The sequence below is a fragment of the Homalodisca vitripennis genome, chromosome 5, assembly GCF_021130785.1.
Source record: "Homalodisca vitripennis isolate AUS2020 chromosome 5, UT_GWSS_2.1, whole genome shotgun sequence".
Lineage (NCBI taxonomy): Eukaryota > Metazoa > Arthropoda > Insecta > Hemiptera > Cicadellidae > Homalodisca > Homalodisca vitripennis.
This window is the reverse complement of record NC_060211.1, coordinates 53,414,709-53,430,151: the sequence shown is the minus strand read 5'-3', so window position 1 is coordinate 53,430,151 and position 15,443 is coordinate 53,414,709. Positions and strand designations below refer to the sequence as shown.

At 37.8% G+C, this 15,443-nt stretch overlaps 1 protein-coding gene across 4 annotated transcripts in view; it reads left to right on the top strand.

Moving 5' to 3' along the window:
* The window catches only part of LOC124362210 (zinc finger protein castor homolog 1-like), a 138,319-nt gene that overhangs the window by 97,435 nt on the left and 25,441 nt on the right, over positions 1 to 15,443 (top strand). The window contains exon 5 of one of the 4 annotated variants that reach the window (XM_046816528.1): positions 13,060 to 13,070. The exons of the other annotated variants lie outside the window; for them this stretch is intronic. Within the exon in view, the coding sequence (XP_046672484.1) occupies positions 13,060 to 13,070 (11 nt within the window). The remainder of the gene's footprint in view (positions 1 to 13,059; positions 13,071 to 15,443) is intronic. 4 annotated transcript variants of the gene reach the window in all.

Here is a 15,443-nt window from a genome sequence, read left to right as displayed (position 1 = left end):
TGGTTAAACGTGAAAGCTAGTATTACAACATGTACGGCAAACGTAAAAGACTAGGAACCATGAGCCAATGTGTATTGTAAAAGCATACAGCCTGGATTTTCTCAAAATCGATAGAGGAATTTCCCTTATGAGGAAACTGCGGAAGTCAGAATGTGACGATATCAAAATACCTAAAAATGTGAAACGACCATATTTTTCTCAAATTATATATTTTCTAGCTCGTCACTTTGAAAATCTACCGTTTGACTCATAAATATTAGTTCTATCACCGTCAGATAACCAGACAAATAGCCTGAGTCACTACTTTAACAGGTTACTTGATTCAACATCTATTTACGTACCTCAAGTTGATTTTAAATGTGTCAAGATAGAACAAATATCTGACAAATATTATCGTTTCATATTTTTATCCCTTTAGTTACCTTCGACAAAGCTATTGCGGTTGGTGATTTTCACAGTGAAAATTAAACACCTCCGATGCAAGAAATGACTCCCGGCACCTTGACCGTAAATTTATCCACAAAATTGTTACTCACAACACAACAGTGTTACTCTTTCCCTCCCCATAGAATGCGGAATGTTCTTTCTCTTGTGGTGAGGTGGACAGTGAGGTCGGCGAGGTTTGCATAGCACCCATAACGTGGGCCGTCCCCTTGACGTGCGGCACGTGTTGCAATCCGCTGGCAGTCTTCCTGTGGCATCCATTGGTTCTGAACTTGAACATGGTAGTTGACAGGAACTTTGTAAGCGACACTTCAAATAGAGAGCTGTCTTTTCTGTTTTTCTTCGCCACAGAAACGATGAAATTAAATGTAATTTGGTCGCTCTTCCACTGAAATTTAGCACGATCCTTCAGGATCGTGTAACTGACGTAGGTTTGATAGGTCCGTTCGTCTACCACCAAAAAAAATTCCTTTGGTTAATGCAGACATCTTGCTGATTATGGTTTTTTGCTCACACAGCATTTCACTCTCGTAGAGTTTAAGATACAGTTCAGTTGTATGTCCATAGTTGGATACAAAGTTACTGTAGTAAGTAATATTGTTACAATGTTATAAAATGTATTCACCATCACAGCACAGCGCAATATCACACTTGCGACTTCTGACAATATTGAAATTGAAATCTCATCTAAACACTTGCGATGTCGAACAAACGATTTGTTTATAGTGTAAACCTGTCAGCGGTCAGGTTCGTGACTGAAGTTCCCAACAATGAAATCACTCATGAGTTCCAATATTTGCCGTTCTCTCAGCATTCCGGGAACACTCCGCTCTCCACGGCACTCGTACGCACCCACAAGTGCGCCTCGCGTTTCCAGGATTTGCCGGCATTTATTCACTCATTTCCTCCATTTCCTGGAAAGGCCAACTGGCCATATCGGTGATTTCTCTTTCTTTGCGGGAAACACATCATACTCGTGATTTAACCAGCCGTGCATTACTCACGAGTCTCCGTAGCGTCACGATGCCGCGACAAGGCATAGCGCGCTAACCGTAGGCATAGCGTGTCTGAAAATACAGTTTCCGGTTACTGAACAAATTTTCATACGAAACCCATAATTCGTCTGTCACAGCATGGATTTCTCCTAAAAACGGTATAATTGCAATATACTTTCTTCCAAGTAACAATTCATGGCGTCTCTACAATATTATTATTAGAGCATATAAATCATACAGGTACCGTACAAATCTTTTGGCATAGGCTACGAGTAGTGAAAAACGTAAAATAGCAATAGTTAACTGTTAAAACACTATTGGCAATATAATTGACTATTGCTATTACAAAATGATCATATCGCCTCTTTTATATCTACCTCAATTTTATTATTTAGCCATAATGTGTTTTTTTTAAATACTATTACATTTTTCAATATTTTAACTATTGTGTAATATTGAACACTTGAACCATACTTGACGCAGATAGGAATAAAACTGGCGTTTTATGGTTGTAAACACTGTTGATGTAATAGGGAATTCAAATAAAATTGTATACCAAAAATATAAAAGTCAATCTATGCGTAGAACTAGGACCTGATTAAATAATCAGTTGTTTTAAGCGCCAATAGTAAGTAATAGGAACACATTATTCATGACGTAATCTGTTATATCCTAACAGTTTTCAGTAGAGGCTGGAAAGGAAAAGTTACATTTTTGACTTCAGTACTTCAAGAATTTGCGATGAATATTTAAAAATGTTTCAAGATGAAAACATGTTTAAGATATTTTAAAAAGTATAAGTAGTACTTATTATTATTGTGCACTTACTATCAAGAAATTTTTATCGATACAGAGATAATTATTCGTGGAAATCCTCTAGAATAAAAAGTCAAATGTTGAGATAACATCAATTAACACCTTCATCCGGTATTAGTTAACAAACAAATAAGTAATTAAAGAAAATAATATTAATCCATAACTTGAAATACAGCCCTTAGCAACCTTCAAGCTTCTTCATTGGCACGCTTGGATTACAGTTTTTACTGAAAGTCATATTACAAGTAATTATCAATAAAAATATTATAAACATTTGAACAGAGATGAAAGTGGTATTATCTTGATATACAGTCACCGTCAAACAATCAATTATAACTCAAAAAGAAAAGAGGCTGAAGAAGCCAACGTGCTCCTGAAGAGTTTAAAATCTGGTCCAATCCAATACGTTTTAATGTGTGTTAAAGGTTTTTAAACTATGTAAAAAAGTAAAGTTCAGGCCCAAAGATGTAAAGTGAATTTTAAGACAAGGAAAGACGGAATCCATCAACCAATTTTCCTTGTGTCTAGTGTCATAATAATAGAACTGACAGATGTATACAAGGCTGCACTATAATAAGCTGCCACCTCCACAATCGAATCAGAGTACGAAATTATCGATTAGAAAAAACTATCGAATACAAAAGATCTTATTATATTTATTTACAATTAATTATTATCAGCTCTTTTAATGTATTTAATACCAATATGGTTTCAAATTAATTCAAACCAAGTAATATTATTTGTGTGGTATTTGAGTAATAGCCGCCAGTAGGATAGCGATATGTTTATCCTCCAAAATAGTAAAAAGTAACTAAATATTACGCTATTTTGTATGTTTTATTTTATAAATAAACATAGCCTAAATAGTTTTTTATTCATCATGTAATTATTACTTTTATAGATCTAAAAACACCTGAACTATACTATAATCTGAAATACCAGAAACGTAATTCGGTTCCACATTCTAGTTCCGGTAGTTTAGATAATAATGAATATCGATGATTCGATTGTGGTGGTGGCCGCTTATTATACTGACGCCCTATACGTTGTTGGAGTAAAGATACGATATTTACAGATTCATATACAAATTTTTCGAAATATATTTTTTAAATCAAACCAAAATCTTGTTAAATTGGATCTTTTAAACCGAAGTTAATCGAGGGATTCGAAGAAAAACAGTGTTGGCAATGTTTCTTTTTCAATGATGCATCAGACCATTCGGTAGTTTGCCGGTGAAGCGAGTGGGAGGATATCAAAGGAACAATACCACATTTACGGTTTCGTGCGGTAATGTATAAACTAAATAGCGGAGAAGAGCGCGGTAGCGAGGCGACAGCCAGATCGTGGGCATTCCTCTCTCAAATAGTCCGTGAGCGATAATGTGCTAGGAGTCCCCGATCGCATTCTTATCCCCGCTTTATCGTCCACTATTGGCACAAAATTCCTGTAATTCTTGTTTAAGGAGCACGATGCCATTAGAAATCTGCATATTAACCCGACAAACGCGTAAATACGACCGTTACTGAGTCGTTGCGCGACCAGTGGAAACAACACAGTTGACTTGGGTCGCGTTATTTGGAAGCACAATAAGTTATTTTGTTCTTATGATATTGTTCTTAGAACTCGGTTCGTACTGTAATTTCGTCCAAAGAAATAACCGCAGTCGCTTGATTTATTCCCCACAATTGCTACGTGTTTCAGAGCATTTCATATTGATTGTTTTCATGAGGCGCGAATATAATTTCACACTATTTTAGTGACACCCACATTAATTCATATCTGTGGTTTTGCAGAAACGGTATGTTTTATTGTATTGTTTTGTTGTTGTTGTGATTTCACCTTTTCATTGAACTGTTGTCTTGATTTTTTTGAGCGACTTGTTAGGCATTAACTCACCGAAATATCCTTGCCTTATAAAAATTATAGGATCTACTCTTCCTTCGTAAAGTAAGGATTCGGAAAGAGCCCATTGTAGCTGAATTCCCATATACTTTTGAATAGCAAGATGTCTACGAATGGCACTGCTTTACACAGTATGTGTGGCTTATTTTAAACTGTTGTTGTTTTCAACTTTTTACATATTGTAATATGCTTATCTATAATCAACAAGTTTTTAAATACACAGGATTTGTAGAAGTTCAATAATTTATTATTCTAAGATCCCTCGCGCAGACTACCCGTATATTTTTAAATACAGTGACCGCTGAATTATTAAAGACTGCGTTAGAAAAATAATACGCCCTGTAAGGTAAGTTTGTACAACAACAGGTGAGTCAGCAGTTGCGCAAATGACGGCGTAATTTATTAAACGTTCCAATGAGTCGTTGAAACGAGTGCACATTTTCCAACCAGACATTAAAGTGTCGTTGTAGAATTGCATCGCGTACGAGTTAAACATAGGCAGCGTATGGAACGACACCAAATGACGGGGCAGTTGATGGAATTATTGTTCAAAATTATTGATGAGCCAGGTAGGTCAGCTTATAGGTGTGGATGTTCCCCTCCCTACACACTTGCACACGCACACACACGCGCGCACGCACACAGACAAATGCGACACGATCACTGTACCGATGCCGTAATTCCACTAATTGCATGCCCGAACTGTACTTCGGTAATTTTCTTCAAATTAAGGATACATAACGACGCCATTAGCCCTTATAATTACCGGCTCTATTAAAGGCATGATTAGCAGCGCTGTATGGTCCACGTCTTCCTGTATGCATCGGCGCATTATTCACAACTTTGCCGCACTTTGGCCCGTGTTCGTGGGGACGAATCGAGTCTGTCACGAACCGCTCGGTCTAATCGACTCACTCGGCTATCGTATTAACTTAATGTATGTGTCCTGAAAATGGGCCGAGGAGAAAAAGTCTTTCATTACGGTTCGTTTAAGCTATTCCTGCTAAATTAAACAGAGTTAATGCTCTTCAACGAAATTATGCAATTAAAGTTGGACTATTTACAAATGTACTTTTGATGTTGCTTTATATTCTAACAGACTTGAAGACTTAAAACTGCCTTAAAAACATTAAATTCCAACTAAATCTTTTAAAACTGTATTATTTATGTAATCTATCATCTCATTCAAATGGATTAGTGTGAGAATAAAAAATAAAATTATAGATAATAATTAAATTAAATTATCGCACCATCTCAAGTTTTAGGGTTCACACCACTTAAACCATCTGTAACACAGTTATTATTATTTTAATATTTCAGCCTCTTACATTTTCTTTTGAAGTCGAAACTTGAGAAAGACAGTAGATAACTGTTCTTGAAACGTTTTGTTTATGTTGTAACCATAGACAATCTTTGAAATTTGGTTACCCTCTCAAATCATTCATCGTTAAAAGTTACTTTTAATTAATGATACTAAAACTATTTTGATCTGAATGCACTACTGTTGTCTGCTCCATGTTTGAATAATGTTTGGTACGATTTAGCTCACAACACTCAAGAGCTTGACCCTAAATCAAGACTCTCAGTCAATAACACTACCTACTGTCGTTAACGATTTATTAACATCGTTGACGACGAGACCCTACCTTGATCCTAACCAAAGTAGGTCTCCCTCCAAGCCCAAAACCTGTGCAATAAACAAGCCGGGTAATAACCATTAAATGTTATTGTCTCCCAGGAATTTTAACTAAGTTATCATCGGACTTGTTAGAGGTGTTAACGTTTTATTGGCAGCAAACCTTGATTCAGCTCGTGATATATATTTTTATATACTTTATTGCGGTTATTTCTGTGACCCTGAGTCACATCATAGTTCCGTCTTAGCTGTCTAATTTCCTCGCGTGGAGACACACACTACGGTTATTGAAATATATGTTGTAATCTCAAATCGTTAAAATATCAAAGGTATAGAACTAATAGTTTTAAGAATTTTAAAATTCTACAATTTTAGAAATTCAGTTGAGATGCCATTATTGAAACTTGGAATCAAAATACTATTCTGACACAGAGTTTTCACGGTCAGCGTTCCAGTTTCATTGTTCTGTGTAAATTAGTGATGATTATTTTTTAATATTTAGGAAACCCTAGATAACATTGATCTTTGAAAAGTTCAAGGCAGGTGACCGATTGTTAAAAAATTAAAGTAATCATGTAATTAAAATAACCGCGGATTAAAGTAATATAAAGTTATTAATTTAATGAGTTCATGGGTAGAGGGGACGCGTTTGGAATGAACAAAATCTTTTATAAATTGCCAGACGAAATTGGGCATACTAAATTGGTTCTTTATTTTCCAAGAACGTATAAATTACGAGTCCGGGCCGTATATAGAATTACGGGCACACAGCCTGATCGTGCGATTACCGCCCCATCACACTCATTTCTAAAACTTGGAAACGTGAGGCAATATCGGCGGCCACCGTGTAATCAATAATTCGCCCAATCGATCTAAATTATACATGAAAAAGGCCAGACTGAGAAAACGAAATTCAATCAGACAGCAAACAAGAAGACCGGAGTCCGTATTAAAAGTAATCCCGGTCGGGTTAATCGGGCGCGATTATGAAGCCCTAATGTCCGAGTTGTGTGCTACGAACATGAAAGAATATGAAATCGCGTGCCTATAGTAATACAATAAAGTTTCCAGTAAAAAGTTCATCTTCCTGAAGATTATGGTCTCAAATTACAGTGCACAAAAGTACCTAATAACGATCGAGATATGGCCGGAATAATAGCCCAAAGTGTAAGAAGTCCAGTAAAAAATAGTGTGTAACGTTTTTGGAGAGCGGTAATGCCTGTGATTACTCTCTGAGGTTGTCACACCTGTTTCCCCGGACGCGGAAACCTAACCTCTAATACGACTCCGCTATCGCGTCCGCCATTATTTTAATTCGCCCTAATTGTGGATTCACAGAGAACTCGTACTCATTAAAACTATATTAGAGTTTCGGCTGCGATATGAATCTGGCTTCCAGCAAAGAAGATAGCCTGTTTGATTTTATTGAGGGGTTCGCTCTCGTTCGTAATCTTTGTAATCACAGCGTTTATGTTTAAATCGGCTGCCCGGAATGTAATGTCTTTTTTTATTCTGGTTCTCACTCATTTTTATCATTAGTTATTATTACTATTGATGCGTATGTAGATCCACACGTAAAACAGTATTGTTATTTTCAAAGTAATTTTAAGGTTAGTTTCATTAGTTTCATTTTTGTATCTACACATTAAAGCAATTGTAACTTGTGTTGTGAAAATGAAGCCCTGGTTAATTTTACTGCAACATTCCTTAAGTCTATTCTAAAGAAATTCTCACTTTCGTTTCTCCGAAGGTGAGACAGGAGGCGTAATCGGAAACGTTAAATAATAAAATTATAATACAAATTCTGCATTAAATAAACACAACTTTTTTAGAGTCATTCAAATTCCAATGGTAATAAAGTTGTTCCCAAAAGCATATTCAAAACTATGAAATATCGTGCCATACCCCGATCCCTTTCAGTAAACTCTTTGCTTGCGCTCAGCCAACAATGGATTATAAAAACATTTACTTATTAAATTAATCATCATACGAAAAAAACATGTATAAATCTATCCAGGTATAAATAAACACATGTATACTATTTGGTAAATTCACTTGTACCTCAAAAAGTTTTATTTATCATGGTTGCGAATTCGTTTTATTACTGAATTGCCAGATGAAGAATTATATTTGCAAATGAGCGTGTTGAGGAAATATCACCGAGATCTGAGAATCACAAAAGATCTGTCCGCAGTCTAACTTATGAATGGCTTATTACCATCGGGATATTTTCGCATTAAAATAGTGCCTCATAAATCGGCGGCCCACGGCTCTGTACATAATTGTTGCTTTCCAGTTTAAAAATTTAGATTGAGCCCCGTAAAAACATATCCGCCCCTGCTCCGAGTCGGCTTGTATTTCAACGGCTCATTGTCTTCTTTTTTATTGGCACACTAGACAATTAATTTTGCTAGCAATTATATGTATATCACATCCGCAGGAGGCGGTGTCGGAATAAAATTAGCGCGTTTTTATCGTGTCTCTCTAAGAGGAAATACGCAACTTTTACCTTCTCGTTTACAATAGTTTTTCAGTGCACACCTAATTACAAAGTACTAATAATATATAATTTATTCCTGATTAATTTAACTGGTGTAAAAGATAACAAGTTTAATCTAATTAGAAGATATTTCTTTCTAGTAATTTCTCTATGTTGGGCCGAGGAATTCCGTTCAAAAAAGTGAACACATGAATCATTAATTTATATGCAATATTGGAAAAAATATAATAATCTTTATTAGAGTGTGACACAATAACACAATGCATTAATTAACAAATATATATTGACGTAAACAGGCATAAAATAGGTTGTTATATGAAAACATTATTCCTATACTTACGATCTGAGGACGTGATTTATTTCAAATTTGAATGACATTTTTGCATTTATTTTTCAACTCGGTTAATCAAATGCTGTTATAATAATCCTAAATAGAATTCTTGGTACGGACTGTAATTTCAAATTCCGCAGCTTATACGCTTATTTTTACAAGGTTTTACCGAGTACATGTTCCCTGTGCGACGCTGTACTAAATCTGCACTTTGTTATTGGTTTACGAATTTGATGTGGGTTAAGGAGTCAACTTTGAAAGGAACATTCACTGATCTCAATCTTCAATCTATAGATGTGCATCTACAGAAGAATCGACACCGATTGAGCTCGTTGGAAGGTCGGCGTGCGACTTTTGAGAGAAACGCGGAATATTTACGCGTGCCGTCCTTGGCACCTCAACAGGTGTGAACGCGTGCGTGCGTGCATGCGTGCGTGTGTGTGCGGGCACGCACTTTGAGGGTCTGCCAGCGGTTCACAGCGGACACCACATTCCCGATGGCTTTCCAACGCAGCGAATCAGCGAATATCTACAGGCTAATGTCAAATAAGGCCGTCGCCCCGGCTAAACTTATCCTGATAGAGTTCCGAGCATTCTGCAGGAGTCCTAGACCCGACCGTGTACTTGTCCAGTAGACAATTCCTGCAGAATTCCAGGATCTCTGAAGGTCAACAGTAATCCTAGTTTTGGCAAGATTTAACGATGATGATATACCTACAATTACGATTTTCTCCGTGCACTAGTTCATTCTTTTATGAACAGGAGAGCCCGATTCCCTGTTAAGCCTTATTCAGCCCCTCCTCAAGGGCCACTGGCCTGTGCAAGGATCTTATCAGAATAAGGAGGACAGTCGATAGACTACAAGATCGACGGTCAAAGACTGAATTTGTAACTGCGCTATCTTTAGCTCAAATCCAAAGTTCGACCTCTTAGACGGTCATCGGCTCTCCCTTTATTGTTATTACAGAACATATTAAAATTAATTATATCCAGGAAAATTTTCATTGATAAAACTTTTGAACACATTCTCGGTAGAAGGAGCAATATGTATATTTTCAGTGTGGGGGCCCGGCGGAGGTCACAAACCCAAGCCCGGCCTCAGGTCCCCTCCACGCAAAGTTGAAAGTAAATTGACGTGTGAAGAGAAGTAGATTGTGTTAAAGCTACAATAAAAATGGCCGCCACCCCCTCCCCCCGTTCCTCTTGAACCAATCTGTTCTCGTCAATAAATAGAAACGCTGCCGGCGGACCCCACCATTTGTACTAATCTAAATTTATTAGAAGGAGTTTATGCAATGAAAGCAATTGGGTGCGCACAGCCTCGTTGACATCCAAGATTTTCAATCCCTACCTTCAATTGGTTAATCTTCCAATTCAGACGATTTTGTGCATGAAAGTGTCCTCTCTGAGATTTTCCGACTAAACGAGCGCGTCCGGTCGTCAACGACCCATTTGCTGCTGCTGACAGATGTCCTCTCGTTGATTGTCAGCATCATAGTAACATCTGACACCCTTGAACTTCATAACCTTGAATCAACAACGTCAAATTTTATTTTGAAATGTGCATGTGATCACGAATTCATCGTGATCCTTTATATTTAGTTTCTCTAAAGTTCAGAAATACGCCAAGCTATCCAATTTTTGTTTTGAACAATCCATGAAAAATCTATTTTGCGTTGCCAAATTATGTTTGTGGAGGTTAAAAAAAAACTTGTTGATTTAAAAATAAACTAGCGACTTTACTGAGCCTCACTTCAATTTGAACCGATTAGCCCTTTGGGAATATTTGACGTCAATTCCTACAGTGGAGTCTTCCATTGTAAACTTCCTCAGATTTCCGACTATGAATTGTAGAGAAGTAAAGAACAGAACATTCTTGTATTATCAGCACATTGTCAGCTCATGATGAATTTACCATCATTGCTCTGGTCTGTCGGTAAGACCAAACATTTCTTAAGGATGCTCCTTCGCCTTTTACTTTTCTTCAGATACCGAAGCTTTCTTGTGATTACTTCTGTACCACCGTATTCTCTCTGTTGTCTTTAAAGAAACAGGAGCCAAGCTCCGTAAGATAAAGTTCAGTGTTACAACTCTACAACCCCATTAGTAACTCCATTCCCTGTATTGTCCCTCGGCAACAGAAGACTACTTCGGGGTCAGTCGATCCACTCTAGATGCGGGTCGTATAATTGCTCTACCATTCCAATAGGCTTTCAAAGTGTAAATCATGACTTCCCATAAATTAACCAGGAGCATTCCAGCGCGCGTGTGCTTGTGTGCGCGCGTCCGTTTGCCAGCTACCGTTTTATGATTTACAGGCTTTATCTCCTCTTCTGCAGCCTCGGTCGGCACACAGGTCAGGTTCGTATCTAGCCGGTGTATCGAGGATTAGAGGAAATTTATTAAGTGAGGATTTCTCGGAGATTTACTAGATGGGGAAGAATTTCTAGAATCCTTTCGGTCTTTTCGTCGTTTAGATATACCTGTGATAAGCTGTGCTTTGTTTTTATTATTGCTGAAAGTAGTTTAGTCGGGGTACACTTCTTGAATCAAATTGTTTGTGGTTGGTGATGGATCTTGAAATTGGCAAACAGCTCAACATATTCATTGATTGAAGAACTCATGTCTATATCAAAATGAAATTGGTGAAAAACACCAATATATTTATACATGTAATTCATATTCAAAATATAAAAATATCCTACTTAAAATTGTTTAATGAGTATATTACTCGTATTAAGGAACCTTTTTCTTTAGTTAGTTTGTCGAAATACCACCTGCGGACGTTACAATTGACTTGTTTTTCAATTCGATTCGTCCAGTTTTCTCCGAAACCTCAAAGAGCGATCCCGTCCACCGCCCAATGTCCATTACGTATAGTCCGGTGACTATCGGGTTCTGCGGTCAACGCTGTCTCCCACACCTTCTCCTGTTGTGGTAGACAACCTCTGCTCTCGCTCTCTGTCCACTTCCTATGCGGTTTCCTGCACGGATGCCTTGTTTGTTCTGGAAGCTATCGGTTTGACGAGCCTATTCGAACAGTGTGTATTCCAAACTGAATTGAGTACCTATAACAGAATTACAGTTAGGACGAGAATTACAGGTGAAACCAGTCTACAAAGTAAAACCTCAAAACATTAGGAAACAGATTATTATATAATCAGATCAGCTTTCATCTCGGATAGTGGTTTTGTAACTGTCTTGCCTAATTGATTCTTAAGATGGGAATCAGAACAAATAAGTAAACTAGCCGAAAGCAAGAAGTGATGGCTATACTTAGCCATGTCTGCGATTACAGTTTCAGCGACAAAATTTACCCTTAAGATTTTTTACATCAAACCATGCGATCGTTTGTCCCAAGCGTAGCAGTGTTTTCCCGCGACCGCCGATTCCCGAATTCGATAAAAGCCTTTTGTGCCACTTTATTCTCACGGCTAACTCTTTAACGGCCGGCTGAAGAGTCTCTACCCCTTGCCTTCCGCGGGCAGGAGCATCTTCCAAAAAATGGAAATGCCCGAGGACCTGTCGAGAGGTGAGGGCCTCAGACAAAGCGCCCCTCCTGCACGGAATCCCAGTCTGCGGAAGTAAAAAATGTCTCATAATAGGAAACGGTTTTTGAACTAACACAAAAGCGCACAATGCGCGGGTCGCTGTTTAGCCCGGAGATGTCGGGCGAGGGTTACGTGAGGCACCAGAAACCCGATAGCCCCTGCTTCAACAGCTCCTATCAAAGCCCCTGTAAATTTACTCCGAGAAACCCCTTTTAAAATTACCTGAATACGGTTTTCTGACAGTTATTGGCTATTCCAAACGCGTATGTTTCCCGCTCGCGTTTACTACCAAAATTTTACTGCCCGGGACGAATTCGGGTATGATTACTCTCTATGGTTGGGTTATGTTAATTCACTTAAGTGTTTGTTTGTTATAGCGATGTTTGCGATGGACCTTTTATATGTTTATACGATCTGGTGAAATCTTGTTATGTTCAGTTACTCCTCTAATTGCTGTATACAGATTAACGTGGCGCACTCTATATTGGGCTATATATAATTTTTTATGCTAAATGCATAGCGCTTTATGATAATTTCCTGGAATTCAAAGAATTAAACAACATTTTTGGAACGCTCCACCTACAATTATAGGTTTTAAAGTAAGAAATCTAGTCCATTTGTATCTAATCCAAATAAAAACGGATTAAAATAAAAATGTTAAATTCTTACAGTAAGTACATGAGTAAGTAAATTCGGGGAGAGACACGTTTTTTATTCATTTACGTCTTAAAAAAGTTATATATTTTTTATAAAATATTATTTAATGAAATTAAATGTTTCTAAACCTTTTTGTGACGAAATTAATATTTCCCTTTTATATAAGAACACTCACTTGTATTACATTGCACATTGTCGCTCAGATATCACAATTCATGCAAAATCAGGGTAAAGAGGCGTTGTGCATTTGATGATTTAAACTGAAGAGACCATAGATTTAGTTCCGCTGTTTAGTAAGTATATTGGCACGGTATTTATTTACACATATCAATTTTACAAATTTTTAATACTATTGCATGGTAACGTATTTATGTTGTACAGTAACCACACTGTTACAATGAATTTTTAATATGGTTTACATACAATTTTGATCAATTTTATATTTACAAAACAATTTTTAGACTATCAGTTTTTGGAACATAACAAACCCTTCCAAAGTGTCATTAGGTGACAGGAATACGATCTCTTCGTATTTTAGCCTCGGTCAGTGATACAAGAAATCAGTAACACTACCTTTCGAAATCTGCTACTGATCTCTTCCTCAGGTGGATAACTAAACTAACAAATAACTGCAATCTATGTTAAATTGTTTGTCATTCACTATTGACCTACGGTCAGTTTTTAGTGATTAGTAATTTAGAGCAAACCAATTAGTTTATTTCCAATAATTAGTGTTTTGTTTTGAATTAGGTACGTGTTTTAGAGATGACACATTTGCACCATATTTCCAGATCTGTGACGTGTCACAACGCTCTGGTATGATTTATTTTGTTTTATCCTCAAAACGCCTGTTCCCTTCCGAATCCTTTCATCGTCAAAATAAAGGAAACGCTCAACACAGTACCAGTAGGTAATGAATCTCTGGTCAAATTTAACCAACCATACGATTTTCAATGTTTCAAAGTCCAGCACTTTGATTGGGGTACCCGAGGGGCTCCGACGATCAGTTCAGTTTTCGGTTATGAATGCGCGGAAGCAGTATTGATGAGCGCGGCGGGCCGGGCCGGCCGTGTGGGCGAGGAGCGAACCCTACCGACGCGACCGCCGCATCATTATTCATAATTAATACAAGCGGGAATTAACAATCGTACAATAGGAGCTAAGATGGCGGCTACCTATCTCTCTCTCCCTCGCTCGCACAGACACTACACCTCCTTCTCTGTCCGACACACAACATGCTCATTGTATCTCTCTCTCTCTTCTGATCGGAAAGATTTACTTTTATTATTCCCCGTCGGCCGACCTCCAGTTTCTCATAGCCTGTTAAACAATCTATAAAAACAGCTGATCGTTATGGCTGCCGCCTCGCTCTGTACACTCTGTAGTTCTGTTCGCCTTTCGGGGCAAGGTGGTGCTGGCCTCATCGAGTGTCAAAGTCCGCACAGTCATCATTACAATGAAGATTATCTATGATTTCCCGTTCACGCCACCTCGGAAAATTGCCAACACAATTAAAATCTCGAGGTATTTCGATCTCGCCATGGATTTTCATAGGTATCACTGGAAGATTTGAATTCTATTTCCAATTTTTCGGGACGGTGTCAACCGGAAATTGACTCTGACCGCGTAAGTCTAAGAATCAACATCCGCCTGTAGTGGGGGCCATCTTAGCTCGTGTGAGTTAACTTGCTTTAAATACATAATTAATATACATCCAAACGTCTTTAAGTTTGTTGGGAATTTTCAAAGGTAAATACTCACAGTTTAAATACTCAAAAAGTATACACTTTAGGAGAAAAACGAAAAGAACCATTTGGACGCGTATTAATTTTATCTTTGAATTGAGGTATCTCCCATAACGAAACGGTCACAATTAAGGGTGTAAACATATATGAGATTTCACATTGTTCTTATGGGAGATAGCTCACAAGTTACTGATTTTCAAATTTTTCCCATTCAATTTTCTGCGGAAGCAAGTTTTTTCAAATACAAGTAATGAAAAAAAAAACATTAAATCGTACCATGATGGTAAAGTAGGAGGTATTTGTATATACTGATCCCCAAATCAGTGTTGATAAAAATTTAAAAACAACCGACCTACTACCGTACCATACTAGTTACCTTTGTTTTTCAACGCCCCAATTGAAAAATTAAGCACGTTTTGTACCATTTCATGTTTTTACGTCACCCAACCCTTTTCAAGAACTAAACCCAACGCCCGCCTAACCCATTGTGAACTTTCACGAGCTCTAAATCTATTAACAGGTCGTTTTCAACGGGGAGGTGTTTCACTGAAAACGTGTTGGTGTGAAGTTCTTTAAATTGAAAGCAGCTAATTAACCCCTCACATGTGAAACCCCGTGTTTATTTCCTTGATATAGCACGGGATCTGGCGCATTGACGCTCCGACCCGTTCCCATAGTCAATCGATAGCTGTGATTGCAGTCAACAGCGAGACTCTTCAGCACACACACAATCGCAGGAGTCGCGTTCAGCAGTGCTAATTAAATAATTGTGCGAGTGTACGCGAATAAAATGCCACCGGGAAATGATTAGCACTCGAGTTCGTAATGTTGGGTAATTACCAGTGGCGGGGGGGGGGGGGGGAGAA